Source organism: Myzus persicae, unplaced genomic scaffold (genome assembly GCF_001856785.1).
Source record: "Myzus persicae strain clone G006 unplaced genomic scaffold, MPER_G0061.0, whole genome shotgun sequence".
NCBI lineage: Eukaryota > Metazoa > Arthropoda > Insecta > Hemiptera > Aphididae > Myzus > Myzus persicae.
The window spans coordinates 102,926-130,212 of NW_019104007.1; the positions used below are offsets into that span (position 1 = coordinate 102,926).

The following is a 27,287-nucleotide window of genomic DNA, read 5'->3' on the forward strand; positions in this document are numbered from 1 at the left end:
TGATTGTGGAATAAATGAAGAAACTCAAGCAAAAAGCATTTATTATCTTTAATTCGCTGATCACAATGTTTCTCTTAAAATTATTCAATTTATCACGGCCGTCATTACCAAGAACCAAAGTATGAAAATCGAGACAGTGAGTGTCACACATCAGCTGATGTCTGCAGCACCACATCCTGCCCTGGATATAGTTTATGTCTTAACTTAATATCGAACGTCGATTTTAAAGCAAATCGATTATGCCAAGTGTATACAGACCGTTATCAAACTCGTGTGTGTACCTCATTGGTGGTTTTTCCGTCTCAAAAACTTTTGCTGAAGCGAGCACTCAAAACTTAACAATTGCCAATATGTATTTAATGTATTCTGAACCACCATCGTAGGTGCACTATTATAACATAGTAATTGTTGTTAAAGTCGTAACAAAGATATATACGAGTTGAAGTTATATTTGAATAATAATTATATGTAAATAACTTCAACTCAATGCAATATTATGATGTACATATTTCCAGTATGTGCGTCCACAAGACGAGCTTGCCATTTATTGTATGGCTACGAAGTATATTGCTAAAGTAGCTGTCGTCCTGCAATTATGTCCACTTACAATATATATTATATACGTACCTAACTGCAGCTGATTGCAACGTTGCAATAAGCACCAAAAACGTTAAGATTTGGCCACAATGCTCACTCGACTCTTGCTGGCCGAAATTTGACACTGCCTGTATCAGCGTGTCGAGCTTTGAGCCGGATATATTGGTGGACATTACTTTTCTGTTTGTTGAAATTATTGCGCATGATATATTGTTTTATATTTCGACCATTAATTAATATTATTTATAGAAATATAAAAAGGTGCTGCATTACACATTACTCACTGCATAATAATATATTACGTGTTAATGTAAAACAATGAGTACCTATAAATAATGATGATACTAATAATATACGGTGGGTATTTATTAAAACGTACTATATTAATATACGCCACACGCCGCGAGGTATAAGCTTTCCTCGGATACGTCGAGCAAATGCGTTTTCCTGGTAATCAGCATTTTAATATTTGTATTTAATACCGCATCGCATCTCAATCTAAAGTAAAATTAATTTACACGTCCCATTCGAGAATTACGTAATTGTGATCAAGATAATAATGATAATAGTAAGGATTAAGGTCTATGTAGATCGGGTACGTGTATATAAGGGCTAATACTGAATAGCAATCAAGCCATAATAATATTACATCCATCCGACCTCGACCTTTTTCCCACATCTAATTTATATTACACAATTATTATGATCATGTTTAAGACCGTTTCCAAATCCATTACAGACATTTTTTTTTATTGATTTTATATCGTCCATATTATTAAAAGCGTGTATAAACAACTAACACGAATATAGAAAAATAATAATAATATTCTAATGCACGCACGGATAATAAATTAGTTTCCGTAAAAATATCTACCTATTTCGCGAATAAGTTGTAGTTTGACAATGTGAAGGGAAATTTAGATAAGAATAACAGTTTTAACAATTTTATAGTTGTAGAAAAAAAACTTTAATCATTTATTTGAGAGCAACATGGGGTTTTAATACGTTCAATATGAAGAAGTTTATATTTAGATTTTTTTCATTACATAGGGAAAATAAATGATTCCCAGACACAACATTTATTTTCTGAAATTTATTTGTAATACAATTTGGTTTTTAGTTCTGTTATTGAAGATTTTTTTGAATGGAAAAATATTAATAGATTTTTCCATCAAAGTGATCTTAACCAAAAAGACCTTACTTCAACATTTTAAATGTCCCCTCCATTTGCTCTATTGTATTTCACATTATTTTGGTTTTTATAGGACAAAAATTGAATTCTCAAGTACAACGGCTTAGCACTTAAATAATTTGTTTCACAATGTTCTGTTAAGGCATTTGAAATATTATAAAAATAAGAATTATTTCTCGTTACTCAATAAAATTGTCCACTTGGTTGGACAAAGTTGGGATTGATTGTTAATTTTATTTCAGTTTATAATATTTTTATCAAAACGAAAATGTAATTCAATAATAACAATTATTGTAAGTACCTACATAATAATATTATATTGTTTAACTATTTTTTACTTTCAAAAATCAAGTGTTTATATAAATTAAATAAAACGTTTATTGTATAGGTATACATTATATATACTGGTGGCCAATTTGTTTTTTTGGAGATGAAGGTAGTCGGTGACATAGAAATAGACAATAGTTTAAGCACTACCCCATTTTCTCCAACGGGGAACTTAAATATATTTAGATATTGTATCTAAAGAATTGAGGGGTATAAAATCATTAACCTCTAAACTTTATTTGACGATGTAAGATATAACTTTTATTTATAAATTCATTTTTAGGCTATTAACTTGCACTGAGTTCTTAAAATAAAATAATTTAAAAGTACCAGCTTTTAATTCGAGAAATAATCCCCCTTTTTAGTTTATCATAGCTTCAGTAACTTAATTGCTTGTAGCCCGGAGTGCCGATTCTTAAACTAACTATACGTCCTATTGTAATAGTTCATCAAAATTTGAATTTTGTATTCACTCACTATATCTAGCCAAATTAAAAATTATTGTAATGAATATTCCTTAAATTATTATAACTATTACCGTACATTTTCTTTTCTGAATTTTAATAATTGTTCAAATATGTATTATTACCTGTTTGATAATATCTGTACAGTTCCACTCCGAGAGTTAAAGTTTAAATAAATAAAATAAATATAATTAGAGACTTTACAAAAGTAATTGCTTAGTTATTACGGAAATCATAAAATATCAAAATAATTAATTTGGTATTGGTCACCTTTGAAGTCTAGATTTATTTTCCAATAAAAATTAATATCAACAACTCAATTAATAATTCATTTACAATATGAATACAAATATAATACATAAACTAAAATGAAATATGTACATCTTAAATAAAGTTTTATTTTTAAGCTATTAAAAAGCGCAGTTTTAAGTTAAAAAAAGAAATGTTCTTTTTTTACCGATGAATATTTATGAAAATTGTTGTTTTCATTTAAACTTTCTGCAATTTCACTACGTCACATTATTTAATATCTCAAAAATATTCGTTTTAAGGAATCATATAGGAACTCCGTAGAAAATGAAAGTAGGATCTTTTTATAAACTTCCGGTAGCTACCCTCCACAACTCCACCAACACTAATATAAGTAATACAGATTATATTATATTATTATGTAATTCACATGCGATCCGAAAATCTAAACATGTTTGAGTTATTTGGTACGTTTGTAATAAACATCCATATTATACATATGCAATAAAAACTGATGGCATTCTGCTTACACCAGACTCCTATTATATTTAGGTGATTTGGATAACTTTTTTTTCGACTAGTAGGACTTGAGTATTTTTACTATTTTTTTAGATACGTTACTACCATATAATTTTATCGTCACGTTTTATACCGTTTTTACGACTATATATTGACATAATAAATCACGTTTCTTTTTATAGTCTCATTTTTTAAGTCTATAAAATGCACAAATATATACCTTACCTACCTACTACTTCTTATTCATCGTTATGTTTTACATGATTTCGTTCTGGGGTAAAGAAGAAATTAGAAAAATCTTCAAAATAAATCTCAGTATATTATGAACGTTTATATTCACAAGAATTTTCAAAGCAATTAAATTCAACGATGCTACAGTTGTAGCACACTACATTATTTGGAAGAACAAACATAGAGATTCACACAATGTACAAAAATACTATAGCAGGCTAGAAGTTTATGATTATATAGCGTTTAATCGAACATTTTCATTTGTTGCTACATGCAACATTTTGTATCACAAATGACAAGAATTATACTAAAGGAATGATGAATAACAAAATATTTTATATAGATTTAAAAAGATTTTTCTGTTTTATAACATTTATTTATCAATCATTCGACTGCAATAACTTTTTTTTTAAATTGAGCAAACTGACATTTTTTTTGTTATCTCGCCTTACTATTATGTTAACAACCCGTCTTCTAGTTACCAGATGATGTCAGTACCAACCACCAATTGTATAAGACATTTTTTTTTTAGGTTTTCATACAAAAATACATGGCGTATAAGAGATGCATATGGAACAACCCTGCCAACGTGTACAAATACAAGAAAATAGTGATGAACATAAAAATAGTGAATAAATATTAAATACTCAATAAGAGAATACAAGAAAATTTGTAGAAAAAATGTAACGAAAATGTAGAGTGCTACAAAAAAACAATGTAATGGCCGACCACTGGTATCCGCATATTTTGTATTAGTACCGTCGAACGTGACAAATATATTTCCCGCGAGGGATTGACGAGGCGCGTTAAAAAAATCTCGCATCTCGCTCCTATTTTTTTTAAAATGCATCACAACTCGATTGTAATAATTTATAATAAAAACTAATAATATTAAATAAATACAATACGATATTAGGGGTGTCGCGGTCGTTGTTATTTATTTGTTATTTGGGTTATAGCGCCGCCGACCACGATAATAATAATATAATAATAATATATTATGCACGCATATTATCATCAACCACTGGGATTATATTATACGTGCGGTGGATTTGTATCATAGCCGAATACGATAATAATATTGTACCTACGGTTAAACACCGCAAACACATAATATTATACGGTTAACCGGTGGTGGCGGAAGCAGCGGTGGAGTCTGTCAGCGACTGCAATTCCGAAACGATTTAATAACAATATATTAATAAGTAATAATCGTAATATATAAAATATACATTATATAAACGATGTGCGGGTTTCCGCTGTACGATAAAACAATATCGCGTGCGAGGTATCGCGCTGAAAAACACATTATTGTTTTACACCATTTATATTATTACATATTATTATTATTTAACAATGCATTAGCATTATGATATTTGGCACGAAACCGTCACACGGAGGCGCGAATAGAACAATATCTCGGTAAGTATATGTATATATATAATTTATAGATGTACTCATACAAAACGAGATAATATTATTACTATTATTATTATATTGTTTAAAAGGGTCGCGACAAATTGCATTTCAGAGGGGCAACGAACGTGTGCGCGCCACGATCAGATTTGATTCGGAATAGCCCGGCGTATTATAATAATATAGGCCATTGCCGACCGCGTTCCACATACCTATGTTTACCGGGTATATGGTATACGAACGTCGTGCGATGCAATTCTGCCGGACCGGACTCGGAAATCGAATCACGCACACTGCCGAGCGCGATTCACGTCGTTCATACGGTTCGTTTAGCTGGATGCGCCACGCACGTGTGTAAACGCGCTTCCCCTAGACAGCTAATTGCAGTGAGTGCCGGCACGATGACGAGTTTATACGTGTCTTAGTATACCTAGGACCTAGGTATATTGTGTGTGCCAAAGGAAACAAATAAAACAAAACGGAATACTTTCGGACACCATCGGGGCGCTGAAGTGTTCACGCTGCTCATCACCTGCAGCTCGGCAGGACACTCGGTGAGATGTCTATACACGATATTATATAATACTATTATGAATAAGGCTGTGAATTTGTACAGTAAAAGCATAATATTATGTTGAGCTTATTGTAAAACATTGATTTATCAACTCAAAGTTTGAATTAAGTTGTACCGATATGGTAAGGAATCAATTTTGATTTTAATATATAAAATATGTGGGTATGCAATTTTTGTATTCAAAGATAATTTTGAAATTTTAGGTAATTGTTGACCTTTATTTTTGAATTTATGTCTTACATATTTGTATACATTTTCGTAAATCGTAAGTGAATAATAAAACTTATTGAAAATATAGTTTTTTTACCCAACTATTCATAGATTTTTATGCGTTTTATTTTTCGATTTTTAATGCATTTTCGAGATTTTTAGTGCATTTTATATTGCATTTTTTAAGGTTTTTACTACATTAAATCCACAGCACTAATTATGGTTTATGAGTTATATTTATGACTTGACGAGTGAACGCGGAACATCGGTCGTGCAGATTTTTGGATTTTAGTCGTGTGAGGTTCCATATTAGATATTGTCTATCATTTTACGTTTTTAAAAATGGAGCATTAACGACGAACGCCGGAGACAAGCTTCTGCACTACGCTCTTCGACGTTTTCAAAATCCTTCACGTAGACAGTCCAAACATTTATATGGTTTACGTTTTGTGAGCGATTACATGCGTGCGTCATTGTCACGCATGCTGTATATAATAATACGATCGATGAAATCTAATCGGTGAAAACTCTATACGAGATTTATAAAAAAAAAGTTTTCCTTTCCGACAGCATCGAGACGTCATGGGTTCTCACTTAAGTAATATTGTTCACGATTTAAAAAAGTACCTCTTTCTTATATAATAATGATAATACCTAATATGATGTGTGTATGTCAGCCGTCATAATGAAACATTTAGAGCGATCGTTGTGTATAGCCGAAAAAGTGATTACGTATTGTATAAAGAAGAATGAATCGCATCACATACATAATAATACACAGTGGCAATAGATTTATGATTTTATATGTCTCAGAGAAAATACAAAATACAATACAACGAGTGCCTATATAATAATATAGCGCCGTCGAGTGTGCAGTTGAGAAGTGTGTGGAGTAATAAATGCACACACATATACAATACATATATAAATATATATATATACAAGGTCTTATAATACAAATACGATATTCGTAGGTAGGTAGGTACTTGGTTTTTGCGTCGCCGATATATATACTTCTGCCGAGCCGGAGACCGAACTAATGAAATTTCCGTATCGTTGAACTTCTCATCAACAGTGGTAACCGCCGCCACTACATGGGCTGCTCTATATAAATATAATATATGTATATATATATATATATATATATATATATACTACCGCCAACACTGCTGCCGCTATTGCAGGGCCGTTGACGATGGACGTCCGTGGTAGTGGTTTACGCGGCGTCGCGGTGGGCGCAGTCTTTGCATAATATAATATATACCACCCCTACCACCCCTACCTATGCAACCATCTCACTCTGGTTCTCTCTTTCCTCTGTGACTCTCTCCCCGCATCTTTCTGTCCCTCACGGTGCGAAAACTTTTAACATTACATAAATAAAAAAAAAACGTCCCATCGTATATGCATGGGTATAATAATATTATGTATATATTATTATGATATATTTATAAATACTTGACAATTTTGAATTTGATTTGACCAATGAATCGATGAAGTATAAAGAATTTTTTTATAATATTTATAATAATATATATATGTATGCTTGTGACATGTGTGTATGAACTATGAAGTACTGCAGTCCGTTAGACTAAATATGATAAACATTTTCACATTTCCGTGTGATAAATTTAAAATTGAATATAAGTTCGGTTATATTATTACAATAATTGTTGCTTGATATGGAGTACATGGACTATGCACAATATTTGAATACAATAATTTATAATCATACCTGATTTATTGGTCGTTCATTATTATAATTTTAGCCAACTTTAAATATTCTCAATCACACATATTATAAGGGACGATTCCGCAAGGCCCATACTTGGGATCCACATAAAGTATATCTGCACATTCATTTTAAATATGTGAATCACGTATTGACTAGTTGAAACAAAATCCTATTTAAAATAATTACGATCCATAAAGTATCTATTTAGGAATTATTGGTATTGGGGGTAAAATAATTATCTAAGAAAATTTTACCTACAAAAGATTATAATAGGTACACTTTAGGTCAGGGAATGACATAAGTCGGTATTAGGTATAATTGTTCCTTTAAACCGGCTTCAAATTTTGATAAACTATATTATATTGGTGAAATTTGGTATCTGGAGCAAAATTAATATTCTAAGAAAATCTCACCTCCAAATAATTATAAAAGGTATATATAACATTAATCCGTATTAGGAGTAGGATTGTACTGTTAAACTGCAGACACGCGTTGGATTCGAATTTTGATAAATTATTATATAGTATATCATAGGTAAATATAATACATTATTATTATATTTGCAAGTTAATGACGCAGGAGCCTATATACAAATATTGTGGGCATTAGATTAGATTATAAGCACGCAGGAATAATAATTGAATCAACCCTGAAAGCTCTCCAATATAGTGCAATAGAATTCTATAGAACTTTTAATAATACTCACTAGATCAATGATTACAACAAATATTTAACATGTTGCGGCTATAAAGTAGTATAACAAATACTGTAATATAATTGTTCGAATGCGCGTGACATTTTGAAAACCGAATAAGAAAAAAATTATGTACGTCCTGCGCAATAAATCTATTTAGTTTGCATTATAATACGAGTCTACTCGATTTTCCATCGCCGTTTTAATTATTGCATTATTTGCATTCCAAATATGCACGCGAGATGTACAAAGAGAGCGCCGAAACATCGAGTTTTATACATTGCATACACGATCAGTATAAAACGTATACATGTATACATTTATTGTTGTTTAACGACGAAATAAAAATGTCCGTTTGACAATATAACGAACGAGTTTAAAAGAACTCGCGATATATTTGAATTTAAAACGCGTGTGGAAAAATGTTATACGAATGCTTCTTCGGTATACCATGCACACTGCGACGAAAGTAATAGCGGGCAGGAATTCGTGTATAGACCAGAAAATATATTATATAATATATAATAATATACTATACTCGCTTATACATATGTGAAATTCCGAGAGCAATTGGAAATAAACATTGCCTTATTAAATAACATTTCAGTACTCACTAAAATCATCTTGAACGTGTTATTTTTTTTGCGTCTGTAATCCTTCTTATTAACTTTCACCCACAGGGTAAAAAAAATCCATAACTTATTCAGCGAAGACATACTTAGGTAGACGTATACCTACATAATTACAGTGATAAATAATATAATACCCAGGCAGCACAAATCTTGAGTACAGATCACTCATATATTACGTCTTGTGTCTTATGTATAATATGTTACCACGCGAGGCACAAGCGCTTATTTTCCCCGCGTTCGCTCCAATAATACATCGGCTTAGAGCTACTATAATATGTGTGTGTGTGTTTAACGTTTTCACGTGTGTCTTTTAATCTTGGTTTCCGTACCACAGTTTGGGTGCTTGGGTTCATATGCGCTTAGATTTCACAGGGCACACCCCATTACAATGGTGTTGCTGATGTTGTCTCGAAATCTATACGCCTCATTCGAAAGGCTCCGATGATTGTCTTTCGATTGTCTTGCGCTTTACTCAATTATCTACCTGAATTTTAATTATAGCCGTGATGGCTGATAGCAGGTAGTCACAAAATTCTGTAACATTGTTACCGGTAATTTCACAATTTGTTTTAATTTTAAATAGGTATGTGATTTTTTTCATCTTTGACAACTGTATTTTGAGGCACAAAATAATAATAATAGTAAAACATTCTCACTAAAAATAATGGCTCAGTCAACCATTACTGCACTCACACGGTGTATATAGGTAAATATGGTATCAAATACTTCCTACGTATATTAAGAGGACGTTATACTAGCAAGGCGTGTTGTCTCCGTCTTATAAAAGCGTAACATATCAAATTTTACGTTCAGCAGATCACGTTTAGCTCAGTTAGCTTAAAAATTAGAGTGAATTGACCTCTTATTAAAATTATTGCGGAGTGCTTCTCATAAACTTTTTATTATATTTTAATTTTAAGGAGAATTATGAGTATTTAAAAATTGTAAGTTGTTTGTACAACATAAAGTACTCATAACTAACATGCGGGTATAACGTCCTCTTAAACAAATTCTGATGGCAAAACTAAATACAACAGACGGTTATGTTACCTATGAAGTATGAATATTATAGAGGAGGTAAATATGGTGGGCGATCATCAAATTTTGTGTGGTACTGTAAAGTGAATTAATTTTAATGTGATTTTTATACCTCTAACGACCGTCTTTTTGGGGTGGATATATACGAGTAGGTATATACAAAATAATAATATAACTGCGAACTGCGAACTGCCTCACTAAAAATATTAGATCAGTCCACCACTGCAGTGTATAATATATGGTATGGGATACGTCGTACGTGTGTCAAGTTGACAACCCACTAAAACAAATTCTGACGGCAAAAATAAATAACTGATGGTTAGGTTATGGATACGGAGGATGTAAATAATGCACGGTTTATTGTGTAGCATAATATACATCACCAGTTTATTATGAAGTGGAAAAGTACCTACCTACCTAGTTTGTTATATAATAATTCTCCAAAAAGAATTTCTACCACGTGCGCACTTTACGCAAGTGTGTAGATAGTAATATTATTATGTTATACAAGTATTATATTCGTGGATACGGATTAGCATATAATGTAATATGTTTAAATCACGAATATTCTTGTAAGTTGTTCAGAAATTTCATATCGGAAATTTTCATGGAATGCAAAAAAAATTTTCCATCAACCAACCATAATTTGAGCCTCTCGTAAGATGGATACTTTCAGATTTAAAGATTATTATCATACAACTTTTATAATTATTGATAATTTTGTCTATAATACATATCACAAAAACGAATACATGGTGTAAAAATATAATTCATATATTTCTCAATTATTATAAATGACCAAACAAAAAAATTGTTGACAGAAAATTTAGAAAATAATAATTTAAGATTATCATACGGCTAAGAACAATTTAAATTCAATAAAATAATTATTTTTATACCTACAGACTACAAGTACTTATAAAAATGTTATTATCTGAGTTAAAAATAAATATTTCAAAATCAAATGTACCAACATATAAAACATAGCTATGTAAGCAAAGACACACATCATACGTCCCACAAATGACGCCCATGTTTGTGCTGTCCATTCTAGAGGAAACATAGCTGTTCTAAATTAATAATGACAATAACAACAACAACAACAAGTAACAATACCACAATAATAAGTATGTAGGTTGCAGGTTGCAGGTATTATAATTTATAGATACATGTATCGTATATGTACCTACTGGTACACGCTGCAGGCAGGTAAACAGACTGCACGGTATTTTATATAATATTCGCCCAAATCTGATTGTACCTGCAGCAATCCGAGTATACGTGGTGCGAACTGTGTAGATAAATAATAGTAGTAATACGAAATAATACTTTTTGGGCGCCGCAGCTGAGCTGTCGACGAGCAACACAATGCTGTACGCACGTGAAAACATAATAATAATAACAATAATAATAATAATAATAGTAATAATTTGATACATGGCCCACCACGGGCCGGCGATAATTCATTTATTTTACAATGAACATTCATTGCTCATAATATTATTATATACATTACCTATTATATTATATTAATATATCGTGTGTACATTATGACGTGTGTGTATAGAGCATATTATGTTCGCGGTGCACACGCTTATTAGTCGTTTTCGGAGAATTTTGAGTGCAATCCATCTATAATATTACACGATAGCATAATATAATACACAAGGTGGATATATTATAGAAGTATTAAGACTTTGATTATAAATTGATTGAGAAATGTACACCAGTTGTCATTGCCACAGGAAACGCTGATTAGGTTATTCTATCGGGTAGATGAGGAATCATAATTTTCTATACGAAAATACGATGCACAATGCTTGCAAGTTGCAACGCCATACAAATATAAGATATCAATTAAATTTAAGTATTGAACAACTAAGATGGACTTTGATTAACATAAATATATCTTCAATTATTCAATCATTGATAATTATCCACATTTTTGAGGGAATATTGATTTGTGGAGTAGATATAGATATAGTAGATATACTACCCACCTATGAGTGCTAAAATTTCAATTTATAAATTTATTTTAACCATTGTCATATTAAAATATATTCATTAAAGTACCTAATTGTAAACTTATTATTTCCCTAATTCGGTATGTCTGCTTATCATATGTTTATTTTTGTAAAAGCACGTAGTCATTCTAAGAATGACATTATTGAAAATACCACATTACTACTCAATGAAAATATCTATCATATTTATGTCTACAATAATAGTATCTATTTACATCATAATATTATCCTGGTAATTAGTATACTCTTTTGCTATATTCATTGAAGTGGACGCTGCCTATGCCTTTGTTGTTTCCATTTTACACACGTACGACTTAGAACATTTTCGTTCACTAGTTTCAATAGTGTGCTGTTAGTTTTGATATTAGAGTGAATTGTTTTAATATCAAAGTTTAAGGTAAGAACATAATCTATGCTTAAGGATTTTTGGATATTTTAATTTTCAAGCGAGATATGAACGTTTTTGATTTGTGTTATTTCACATACTCGTATATTGCTTGAAAATTAAATTATCAAAAATCCACCAACGCTTGAGCATAGATAATGTTCTTACCTAAAAATTTGATAATATTTAAATTCACTATAATATCAAAACTAACGACACACTATTCAAACTAGTGAACGAAAATTTGCTATGTCGTAAGTTGGTAAGACGGAGACAACACATGCGTGTGTGGCATCATCTTAAGTACCCACACAACCTACTCTTTTTGTACAAACGTGGTTTGAAATTTATTTTTTTCACTTATCTAGTATAGAAGTTTACCTCTTAAGTGTTTTGTGCCTGGGTGTAGCTCTGAGTTACCCAAACAAAAATAAAACATATAAACAGGGAATAAAACTGTTGGTATTTCATCCTTCAATATATATTATTAATTTTTATTTAAACACCAGAATGATAGTTGCATGCAAAAGGCATAATGATCAAATATCATACAAGAAAGATAATATAAAAAGATTTTAAAAAATAACAAAATTGAAATTAATAAAAAAATAAATAAAAACTACTACCTACTTACTGGTAAATGTTATCCAAACAAGGTATTAAAATATATGCATTTTTAGTACATCGGATAATCAGTGTTCCCGGTGTATTTTTTCGGGGCTATTAACTAGTTGTCTCTATGGTTTACACTACTATATATCCACCTTGATAATACATTTATAAATTCACACACACACATCAGTGAGTAGTAGGTACGGAAAAATGGCTCTGTCCATCACCACTCTTATAAGCGATCGATTATTAAAAACATACACAATAATAATGTATATTTGGATAGTCATTTCTCTTACTCGGTTGGAGTGCTATGAGTATTTTAAAAATTGTTGCCCGGCTTACATCGTGTTAGTATGTATTGCATAAAAAACGGCTAGCTCCATTATTAACACTGTCTTAGGGCTTCTTCCGTTTCGTCTACGCTATAGATTCTACTACAGTGAGTAGTATAGCAGTAGTAACAGTATAGTAATTATTGTAATAGTAGAAATAGTCACACCAATGTTGCTGAACTGAAAGCGACGCCGTGTGTTTCATCAATCTGCCTCTGAATTTGATTTCGGCACACGCACAACGTCACACGACACAATATATGTACCTAATATACACTTACATACATACATATGTACATACATACATAGACGCAGTACACAGGTTTTACTTACGGCTTGTTGTATATTGCTACTGCGCCGATGTGAATTTCACACATCTGTTGTTTGTACCGACAAATCTCGACGGCCGCATACAAAACACACGAGCACGCGCACGAGCATAAATATTATAATTTATGACGTACATATTTATACGGAATAGCTGTCATGTCACACGACACGTCGTCAGTGAAAATATGATAATCAGACGACGGTTCTTATTTTTTTTTTCACTGAGACCCATACTCATACGTATAGCGTTCTACCCCGATTATATTGAATAGTATACTATTATTATCATAACAACTAATAAATATAATAATTGTACGCAGTTCTCCTGCTGTTGTAATAAGCACGCAGGACCATAATAATAATCATAAGTCGTAATAATAATAATAATAATAATAATAATAATAACAATATAATCGTATAACACGTCATAATAATATTGTAAACGTCTCTGGGGTGTTTTACAGCAGTCCCTGATCCTCCCCACCCCCCCAGCTGACTTACGTGGTGTGAAATTTGCTAGATCGACGCCAAATGTTAGGGGAGGTACCTACTCGCGTGTCAGTAATCAGACGGTGCCAAGGTGGCGACTCTAATGCTATCGGCGGGTGCAGGTTCGCGTGCAGTCATCGCTGTCGAAAATTTCGACTAGAAATATCATTCCAGTATATAAAGATATTAACATAATAGTATATTCGTATGACTGTTGCACACACATTCTCATAATATTATACTGAATTACAATAATATGCATATTTATTTTTTCGTTTAAATTATATATTACCATGTGGTACCTATAGGTTTAACATATAGTCCCAGGTTTTTAATCGAATTTATACAGACACAATGTTGCAATTGTGCATACACGTTGTATATTATAACATTGAAATATTGTATATTATACAATATGTTCTTTTAACTCGTGTATCACCACAGTCTATAGTCTATTCTCTGTATATGTAAATATAATTACAGCAAAGTTTTTTCAAAACAATTATTGAATTATGTGATTTATACAGTTCGATAGACGTTAGACACTTACAAGTGCTAGAAAATAACGTCAGTAATCGAAATGTACCAGCAGTTATTTCTGGCAAATATTTATAAAAATGAACAAATAATAATGTCAAAATTGTACTGCAGTTTACATGATTTAAAAAAAAATTATTTTTTGAAAGAAAGAATGTTATTAGTAATAAGTTAATACTAATTTCGAAACACCGGTATTCATAGCCATATAGTGTTAAACCGAAATATGACGTATTATAGTATTAAGGTATAAACGCATGCTTGGATACCGCAATAAACTCGACAAAAATGTGGTATTTTATTATTTCATCATTTTTTAATTTAAATCTCCTCTTCCCTTCCCTTCTTCTTTCTGCAGTGTTTATATAGTTGTCTATAAACGTGACCTATACGTGCACCTATACACTTAAAGTCCCAGCAAAACATAATATTATTATATAATATTATGGACAGCGTCATCGGCCATCGGCAGTGAATCATATTGTAGTATAATATTTTGGTACACTTGTGTGTAATATTATGACGTATCAGTGAAATTTGTGGGATCATCTTCCCACCGTTCACCCCCACTCATACATCACTATATACCTACATGTTATAACATATAATGGTATGTAAGAGAAGAAATTTGTTCATCCCGACCGGATCAAATAATAATATAATTCGGAAATCGCGAGATGAGGAGATAATATAAAATATAAATACAATATTATATAAAAGTAATATAGTGTAGATACCTGTTATATTGCTGCAACATTGTCTGTAGTGTTTTCAAAATGTCTAAAAATTGAACAGCCATCGACTTCCCGTACCTATGTGTGTGTGCACACCTACAAACGAGAAACACGAAGACACGCGTCTTTTGCGTAGGTGGTTGTATGTTTATATTAGATACACAATATGCACATATATATATTATATATCCTCGAGTCAGTGGTGGCTCGTCGGCTCGTGTACCTATATGTGCAGAAGAGCACGTGCGCTGCCTACCCAAACTCAAGAAAAATTTAAAAATTTAAAACATAAATTATAATAAAATAAAATGACAGAGTACTTGTTCTTAAGATTACTCGTATACTTCAAAATTGAAAAATAGAAATATAGAAATTCAGAATAAAATAAATGGCCGGGTGGTTATCCACGTCGGAACGGTATCGTTATGTGTGTAGTAGTGCAGTAGTGCACACAATCATTGTGCACATTTATTTTGTACAGTGTAAAAATTAAAACAAGTCATAACTCGCAACTAACCTGTGTTATAATGGAATAATTTATGTCCACATTCGTTCCTGTGCACATAATAATCAATTAAATTGTTTTCAGCGAATTATTCCGACGTCGCCGTTGCGCGTAGGCATTATAATTTATTTTTACTCTCACTCGTTTCTTATATTATTCAGATTATCCGCTGATAATGTTCGTAATGTTTAATACAGTTTATTATGTATATTATGCATGTGTAATATTGGTTAATTTTTTTTTTTGGATGTGCACTACTTCATTAAAAACCCACAAGCCACCTCGAGTACAATATAAAATATATTATATCGTCAAATATAATAATAATTGTCATAAATCAATCACTGCCGCTATACTACAACAACCCGCAGTAGGTTGCTTTAAAAATTATACCAATAATTGCTCGAATGACCGAAAATAAGATTCGCTGTATAATCTTAATATAATATTCTAATATATATATTGCGGATCATTACAATAATAGCAGTAACCTACCCTAATTTATTGAATAACGAATATATTATACTCCACCACGTCTCACCCTGCTCAGCGACTGAAACCAAATCGAAACCCTTAGTATTATGCATTTTATATTTTAAAACCAATGGTTTTATTATTAATAAGTAATAATGAAAGTGAGAACCGATAATATTTTGAGAAACATTTTTTCTGTTTTCATCCCAGTTATTAGTTTCAAAACCACATAATAACATGATTAAACTAATATACTGCGGCAGTCACTAAAGGTTAATACTACAATTAATTGTTAAGTTAAATCGTATTTTGTCATACTAAAACATTTAAATCATCTGGGTTATATTGATCTCAGTTGATATTAATTGTTTGTTATGTTTATTCTGCCGAATATTTGTGTATATTATTTAAAATTTGTATCATCGAATGCTTGTAAAATAATAATCAATATAAAACATTTTATACACCCAATTCTTAATTATTATTTTTTTTTTTTAATCGTCAGTACAAGACCTATAGAAAAATATATTAAAATAAATAAAAAACAAAAATATTCTTTTCCTGCATATATCAAGCAAATTATACATGACTACTTGCCAACTAATAGGTACCTACCTATAATATTACTATAATAATCTATTTTCCCAATAAACTCTTTAAATCTGGCGCCATTATAAAAATGTCATATTATACATTTATAAAAATATTTTTCAATGCAGATACGATTTATATTTTCATTGATTATTCAACTTTTACTTAATGTAAGAATCACATTTTTATCACAGTTCAACATATTATGCACAGTATTTGTTCTAGATTATAGGAATATTTTACGTACATTAATTTTTATTTACTTATTAGCTGTTTTTAATATTATTTAGGACTAAATTGAATAAAACTAAAATAAATAATACTAAAAAAAATATTTTATACACAACGCTTATATAACTATATTGTGTAAATAAAACATATAATATATTAATATGATAACTGATAAGTAATTTAAATTGTTATTCTTATGTTGATGCATATTAAGTATGTAAAAATTTAGTTTCCAAGTGAACATGGAATATTGGACTGTTTTTTATTGCTTGTGTTATATTAAATTTATGGAAGAACATTTTTTAAAGTTTTATATAAGTCCTCTCAATCGGTTAATGATTGAACCTACAGATGACCTTATAGAGTGGTAATTTTTAGATTTTTCCATACAATTTCAAGCAAAACTAACCAAAAAAAGTCAAAATGTATGGGGCATCAGGTGTTAATTGTAATAAATTTACACGACAATTTTAAAATATTATGTTTTAATTTAACTCAAAATGAAATTTAAATGTTCATAATTACCATCCACAAGGTTAAGAAATATACTACGATAATATGATGGAATATCCTAAATTATAATAATGAATAGTTATGCAATGTATTTTTATAAACGAATATAATTTGATTAGAGTGTTTTTTAACAACGATTTATTTAAATAATACTTTTAGCATTGGATATAAATGTAAATACTAATAATAATAATATATAAATATGCATATTTAGTTTATACATATTATTTACATAATACTATGTAAATACAAAATTACTATAAACACATCAAAAAAAGTGTTGCAAAAATCATTCGTAATTTATTTTTTTTTAACACTCTAAGTATATAGAACTTTCTACGCATTATTTTAGTATAAAATATATACGTATGGATTAAAGGTATTCAAAGATTGTATAACTACTGGCTAATGAGATGATTATTGATTTAAAATTGCAATAAGAAGCATTGCAATTCATCAGACAAAAGTAAACATTAAAGTCGATTTGAAAAAAAAGATCATTTTTAACGGCATTTCTGAAATAATATAACTTAAATGTCAAAATATATAAATAAACATAAAATGTATTCATTATATATAAACATGTAAGTAGCTACATTAAATAATAAAACAATAAAAACAGATTTATAATATGTATATTGTATACGTACAAAACCCTATTGTAAATCAAAACCTTTTTTTATAGATTTCTAAAAAAGTGATGGTCTTGTATTCTTATAAGAACATATAAATGTGTAATATATATGAATAAAATTAAATAATAAATGGTTAAATAATTTAATTTAATTTGAATATGAATCTTCGTGTATGGTCCTGTCAGTGTAATGTGTACTGTGCATCGATATTGATTTATATATTAAATTTCATGAAGTACATAAAGTTGTATTCTGGATTAATTAAGTTATAAATAGTTACAGAATAATTCATAGCAAGTTGTCTAAAAAAAAAATGTATACTAGGTATGTATTTATAATTGAATTGATAAATCCAGTCAAATATACATATTTTTAAATTCACATTAGCCGTATGTTATCGTGTTTGAAAATATTCTATTAACCTATTTACTTATTTTCATTAAATATGAGGGGTTGATTTACATATAAATTATTATATAATAATGTATTATGTATTTATTTATAGGCATAAAAAACCAGCTAACAGAGGTCCCGACATGTACTAATAATAATATTCATGCAAATTATACTATACATACGCTTTATGGGTAAAAAACTTGTGTAGAATCATGTAGCGATTTAAGGTCTCAACACTCTCAACAGTCAACATTGTCAAAAGAAAAGGGTTGAAATTAAAAAAACTAATAAAAATGAGATCAATTGTAAGACAAGTAGTACCTAGGTACAGCATGTTGTAAGAGTGAATCATTATAAAAAACATATTTAATTACTATATGTAATATTCATACACAAGAGTATAATATAACAATATAAATAGATTTGAATTTATAATACTAATATTTTTAATTGAGAAATCAATTAATCTTAACGCCTAGAAGTCGACTCGATTCTATGATTTTGTCCACGACATTTTAATTTTAAAAAGTAGGTACTATATGTCTATATAATATGTATAATACTTTCAAATAAAAACTTTGTATTGTGAAAGTGCGTAGTTCCATTAATGTGAATACTTATTTTCACCCAGTTCCTTAAAATAAATGCCACTGTTATGGATTTAAAATGTTTCAACACAGTTGAAAAGATTATTATCTGTTGTACTCTACAATAATTATTATAAAAGGTCTGCTGACTAAAAAGGTTGGAGAGAAACCGATGAGTCGTATTGAATGCATCTTAAGCTTTTAAACGTACACTTTAAAGGTTATATTGATACAATTGATAATATACTCTAACATTAAATAAGTTTAAAACTAAATATTGAATGGTGCGTATTAGACAAATTATACGCAGTCTGTGCACAAAGATTTAACTGGAAAATAGATCACTGAAAGTGATTTAGATAACAACGGTCTAAATTTAAATGGTCAACTATTAACATATATTATATTAATTTTATTTAGGTAAATGTTGTAGTTCTTAAGCAGTCATAAGTTGTTATCACGCACAAATGTATGATTATCATCGAATTAACAGATGAAACTATTTGGATAAAAAACAAAAAGATCTGATACTAAATCAATATTATTTCCTGAAATTACAATGAAACATGAGGTTAGAAATATACACACTTTTGACTATTTATATTATCTTTGTTATATTCATATTTTAGGATTAAAGTAATAATACAGTAATAACACATAATTTCGTTTATTTTTATGTTTTTAAGCATAATATTTATATGTCCTTAAGTCGAATATAAAGCCTATTTTATAGTAATTTATTATACTCAATGGTGATTTGTGTATGTTACAATATTCCATTGAATGAGAAATTATTGTAATACATACGAAGCAGTCAATCAGTTTTTATAAACGCGTTTATGAAAAGAAAACATTTTTCATAGTGAAATTGTTTAAGATTTTTAATGAACCCATTAAAAAATAAAAAATATTAAATACATTACGGTAATATAATTAAAAACCTGAAGATCCAAAGTTTCTCGTGGAACTTACCTTGCAAAAATATTTATTTTAAGTTTAAATTATAAAGTAACAATCAAATCAAACGCTAACAAAATCACATAACAAATAGTTTACATAGAGAATTTGTCTCATTTTATATTTATTTGAACAGCTACTGATAAAGAACCTAAATAAGATTATTTGGCATAATTCCATTTAATATAAAAAATAATAAGCAACGGGATTTGTAATAAGATTAATACATTTATTATCTTCACAAAAATAACTAACTAACCAAATCTACAAGACTTTAAATGTTATGCAATTAATAATATAAAAATAACCCACATACCCAAACATTATTTTACTCAATTATAAATTTATATGTGTACTTAATAATAATATGTTTGTGTCCACAAGTCCACGTGACCAAGGTGTAATTTTCAATCACGGTAATAATTTTGTTGTTCTACTGTTAACATAACTGTAACTCGTCTTATAATACATAAAATAAGAGATATTAGTTACATGTATTGTTAATTATAGTTATTAACAATTTGCATTTAAATTTACATTGTTTTGTTTTTTTTTTTACAGAATATTATAGAATATTAACATTTTATAATATAAAAATTGCATGTTTGTGCGTTGAAAACTCCTACTTCAGCTTAAATCAAGATGTAAAAACAATTTCAAGGAAAAATAGGATTATGTCTCGTTGACAAATAAAGACGGGATTTGAAAATACAAATGATGGCTACATAGCTAGACAGCGTTTTTGACTTTATTTCGTTAGTACTTCTTATTCCTCATTTGAACTATAAAAGTTGTTGAATAAATTATTTAATCATTGTTTTTCAAATTAATGAAAAACCTTACAACCACAAATTACCTTTATAATAATTACGTATTTGTTTTTATTTAAAAATAACACATTTTACCACAAATTGTATACATTTCAAGTTAATACATTCTCCAATCATACCAAATTAATATTTTAATCTGCTATCATAATAATAATGAGTACTAATTTAGTAATTTTAAAAGAAAATAAATATTTTTTAAAATTATTTTATCACTAAGAAAAATATCAGAATCCAAAATAATTTAACTATAATAGTGGTTTGATGTTACTAAAAAAAAATGCATGTCATCATTTGGTTGCTAATTAAAATCGTCTATAAAAAATGTAGTTTATAAAATCAATATGCATACAAGAAATTAAATATTAAATTAAAAGACGATGTACAAAGAAATTAAAGTTTTCCGAACTTTTAAATTAGAAACTTAACTATTTTAATTCAATAAATTAATGGTTAAAAAGTGGTTGATTATTAAGAGGAAATACTTAATAAGATAAATACAACTTTTTAATGAAAATGTCTAACTTTTTCATTGTAACAAAAAAATAGTTTGAACAGGTAAACGTCGATTATAACATATTTATATTTGTATAATGCATATGAAAAAAAGACATAGGTTATAAGTTATAACTGATATTCATCTCTATGAAAGTTATGAAATTGTAAGTAATTTTAAGTGGAATGCTCCACATGAAAGCAAAATATGGAAAGTCATATTTTTTAGTAACTCACAAAATGTACATAATATTGTATTTTTTATAAGAGAAAAATCAAAAAATGTCATAAGTATGATTAAATTGCATTTGTTTTTTTTTAAATTTGTAATAAATTAACTATAATGCGGTTATAACTAAAAATGATTAATATTTAATAAAAGAATAATGAACAAAACAAAATTCAATTAAATCAAATTAAATAGTCTCAAAAAATGTTTTTTGTTTACAAAAAAAGAAAAAAACAGATTGGTATGTGTCTTAAATGTTTTAAGTTTTTACCATACTGTTGTGTGCGTAATCTCTAATATGAAACTAAACCGCTATTGCAACATTATAATACCATGTATCTGCATGGATATCATGTAATTTTTTTATCTTTACGGGGTATAGCTAATGTAAATGTTTAAATATTACCTGAATGGTTTTTAACACTATATTTTGAAAATTATAATTTAATAGCAACTAATGTGTTTCAGTTCGTTTAACATTATTATTGTTATGCTAAACTATAGCAAAAAAAAACTCTATATATGTAATTAAACTTTTCTTTTTTTAAAAAACTTAGTGAATTAATTCAGTTTCCAAGTATTAGTTTTAATCTTCCTATATGATGTAGTAAATAATATCACTTATATGGTGTGTATATTGTTATGATTATAAAAAAGAGAATGTATTATTTTAAGATAAGACCCTAAACTGTTGATTTTTGTTTTTTTTTTTTTTTAATGTAACGTTAAATTTCTAAAAAAATATTTAATGAATAAAAATGAGAAATTGAACCGTTGTAGTCGAAAAAAATAGCATAGCTTTACGACAAAGGATAACCTTTATAAAAGTCTTTTTTGAACGCTTATCTTTGAAGGTCTGAAAAAAAAGATTAGGTTAAGAGGATATATCGACCTTTTGCACATTTGTCAATTCATCGTAGAAATTCGTATTTTTTTTTTCAGATAGTCCATGCAATATAAAGTTACTTAGACACACAATGCTTGCATTGTATCTGAGTGTCCTAAAGCCCATCAAATACGGCCAGCAGACTCAAGTTTTAATGACAAGCACTTGGACGGCCACTCATGATGAAATATATTTACAGATATAGAAATAGATATATATTTGTTGTGTAAACGACACTTTAGTGGTCAACAAAAATAACAAATCTCCGAAAAAAATGTTTATTATTTCAGACATATGGTCTGTTCCACAAAAATGTCATTTTATGAACATTTCAATTCTTAACTGTAGGTTCACAATGATATACAATTGGTATATTTTAATATAAATAAATATATATGCTAACTAAATATTACATTATTATTAATGTACACCCTAATTTTACAGGGTGATTGGTACACAAGTTCCTATATTCTTAGTTATATTGTTTTTTTTGTTTTTTTTAAAATTGTTTATTAAGTTTACAAAGGTTTTTAGCCTAGTTATATTATTCTATACATAAAATATTTAATATACTGTTATTAGCATTGAGTATTATACATATTATGTTTTTCTATATATTATGATATTTAAAATTTTTTTTATATTTTTCACATTGGATGCATGTTAGTTTAGGTAGTGAGCTTTTTTCATTATATTAATTAATTGACTCATACTTAAAAAAAAAAAAAATGAATTGTATTTATATTTTCGATTACAATATTGTGTAATGTGTATGCATAATTTTTGTAATATATATAGGTGATCTGTATAAAATACAAATCTACGATCAAGTGTCCTATATCTGTCTACGATCTATGAATAAATTGAAATTAAAATAAAACGATTAAATAGTTAATAGTATTTTAAACCATAAGAAATCGTATTTTTTAATTATCACAAAGTAAATTGTATTACGAAAAATCATAAAACATTTTTTAGAATCAACTAAATATACCACACTATGTAAAATATACATATTTTGCCTAGGATACACAGAGAGTAGGCATTACAAAAATTGATATACTTAGGAACTTGCAATACTTGTACACTAAGTATTGAAACACTTATATAATTATATATTATACGTCTTTGACAAAGAATATTCGGTTCAATTTAATTAATTAAAATGAAACATATTTTATTTAATAAACAATTAGTAGTAAATAATGAGTAATTACCCGAAAAAATGTTATATTTACATAGGTGTTTAACACAATTTTCATACGAGAATGTTATTTGATGTGTATATTTTCCATTATTCCTTTGTATGCTTCATGATTTAGAAAAATGTTAATGTTTCAATTAAATGTATAATAATCTCACTAGTTTATTTTAAATTTATAGCAATATTTTAGTGTTAAAGTTTATTAAAGTGTTATTAAACTCTCTTATCATAATATCACGTCTTTTGTATAAGCATTCTTACATGCACTTAAATTATCTAACCGAGCACAAAGTTATTCGATATAAAAACTCTTCTAATATTATTAAATTAAAATCGTACTTTATTAATGAGTTTAAATTAAATTCAAAAAGAAAATTAATGAAGTCTCATGAAAGGATACAGCGAATATTTTCTCCCTTCTGGTATGCGTTTATTACGATATATTTTAGATGTCCATCATTATGGTTTGCCTCTGTTCAGTGACATATTTTCTTTTTATAATTCATGATTACGTGATATTATGTAAACAACTACAACTTACATTGTATATAACGTTTAACGTGTAGAAGTAAATACTTTTTTGAAATTTAATTCGTTCTATTTTTAACCTATATTTTGCTAAATTCTAAAATAAAAATCCAATATAATGTCTATTTTAACTGGCAGAAAACTTATGCTAAAAACGAACCAATATTTTGAATTATTCATATCGTTTTAGAATAGCTACATGATATTATTTATTTTAGAAAAGTACTAATATAATAAATATAATACATATATATTGTCAAAGTTTAATTCCAAAATGCTTATTAATATTAAATACACAAATAAATTGAACATAAAAGTACAATTTTCTATATTGTATTTTGTTTATTTAGCATATTATTTATTTTTAAATAAAAAAATAATACCATTGGATATATATTTTAAATTGTGCTTAAAATAAAACTAAATATTTAAAATGTATTCTGTGTTTCAATTTTACTTTGTTATATACAAATAAAAAGCAAAATCTTTAAAACCAATACTTAATTATTCCAATGCTTTATGCTAATAAACCATTAAGTTTTAATTGCAGTACTGCCAGTATACTTACCTACAAAGTTAAAAGTTATATAAAACTATAAATAAAATATTGTACAACCAATATTGGAAAAAACCCAGGTACTTTAATTTAATTTAATTTGCATTATATTACCTATGTAAGTATTTATAAAGCTGGTTCTGAGGTTTCTCTGGGTTTTGACCTTTTCAATGTTGTATTTTATGTATAGATGCCTATCTTATTTTTCACATCATTGTAGTCCATGATCGAATAATGTAGGTATATTAGATTATTATTGTATTCATTTCATATTCCATATAAAACAGCTTAAAATATATATGTAAATATACGAAATAAGATTGTATTATAATGGTATTAGTTTAGCTACATTCAACAATACCTCATATTTACATACGGTCAAACAGTAAATTAATTGCGTGACAAATTCAAGTATGCTTCAATTGATTGGGATTGTCCACTAGGTGTACAGTCCCGATTTATAGATGGTGTTTGCTTATATTAAACAATATTATATCATTTAATTTTTAATTGTAATATTTAAAAAAAATGTTGAACAAAACTATTGACGGAGTTCTTAAAACGATGGCTCGAGTATTAATTTAATACATGTATGATGTATATACTTTGCAAAATCATCTTGTAGTTAGGTTAAGATTTAATAAAATTTTGGGTAGTATTATCATGGATCGTATTGAATTTACAAATATAGATGATTGTAAAATCGTGGTATTTTTCCTACTAGTAATTCAGATTTTAACATAATAATTATTAAACAACACGTAATATTATTACGCATTCCTTCATTCCAATTAAATATCGGTTGGAAATGTGCACGATTTTTGAACGATCGGATTCGGGCTCTCGATATCCTTATTACAATTCGGATTGGTAAACCACCCAGTATTGACGAGAGGCGTAAGTCAGAGTCCTGCATCGTGAGATTAATAATAATCGTATCGGTTAGTGTGATTGCTATTTAAAACTTGGAATATATAATATTATCACACAATACAATTTCAAACACGACATAGTTCGCATTCAAAGTGCAGGTAAGACTCGAGGGAATACAACATGATAACGGAGTCCTCGACGCACTTAGACGACGGCCAAGTTGAACAAATTTACTCAAACGATTCTTCACGTTAAGTTGGTATAATGTATATTATAAAAATAACGATGACGAAAACGATTACGAGAAGATATTAAGGTAATTCCTAATGATTAATTTGTATAAATGTATGATATTATGTAGTGAAGGACTTACTCGGAATTCGAAAAACGACGACGACGGCAGCAGCGGCGGCAACGATTGCAAAGTACGTACGAGCGGTTTTGTTCAGACGACGACTCGGTAACATGGTTCTGACGTCGCAGTACGGTACACGAATCCTCCATCACGGGTTACCGCGGTAAGGTAACCGATGTCGACGTCGGAATGGGTAGGTCGACGCGGATTCGCCGGGAAACATGTCGTCGCGCTTTACGTGTATAATAATAATATAATTTTATGTAATAACGCGTATATCGATATATCAGTGTCTTCTGCTGTTGAAATCACCGTCTGTTCACTGGGTAGACAGCGGCAGTTGTAGTAGAAGTCGAACTGTTAAGACCATTCCTGACCGAGCCGGAGTCGCACCAGCGGGTATGTCGAATAATAATAATAATAATACGCACACCGTCGAAATAATCGTACCGTTTGAATAATAACTGGGAAAAAAAACTTAACGAAATAAATAGTCTTTGTCGATGCGTTTTTAATGGTGACTTTTTTTTTTAAATTTATTTATTATTATTATTTTTTTTTTTGTAAATTCTTTCCGAGTGGACCAAAACGCGCGCGAGAAGACTGCGCTCTGGGCGGCCGCTAATTGGCACCGCCGTCGAGGGTACGTCGCCGGACGCCCGCAACGACGCCTGGTGAGCACACGTGTTCGCGTCACATCGCGATGTGTTTTTCGGGAAACTTTTTCATACCTAACAATCATGTGACATCATTTTATTATTATTATTATTATTATTATTATTATTATTATTATTATAAAATTGTATAGGTATATATTATTATAGAATTCGATTTTTTTCTCGGTTTTCCGGACGATCCCGTCAAAAATGTCAAGCGCTTGTAAATATTTTAATGGCAAAAAAGTGTATGCGATTTCAGTGTGATACTAAATAAAAGCTCCGACCGAAACGCTAACTCAAAACTTCTATGAAATATTTATAATCATAATAATTGTTGGGTGAACTTAATTTTCGGATCTACCAATATAGAGTATATTACCTATTTACTTTTTGTATTACTATTATTATTTACACACTATTTTATTAAAATATAGAACGCAAATACAATTTACATTTTGTTTT

General features: G+C 28.9%; 1 protein-coding gene across 1 annotated transcript in view; it reads right to left on the bottom strand.

The window, feature by feature from the left end:
* Positions 1-26,782, bottom strand: part of LOC111037516 — a 79,297-nt gene extending 52,515 nt beyond the window's left edge. Inside the window, exon 1 of the mRNA XM_022320139.1 lies at positions 26,185-26,782. Coding sequence (XP_022175831.1) covers positions 26,185-26,278 — 94 coding nt within the window. The 5' untranslated portion in view covers positions 26,279-26,782. The remainder of the gene's footprint in view (positions 1-26,184) is intronic.
* Between the last annotated feature and the right edge of the window lie 505 nt (positions 26,783-27,287).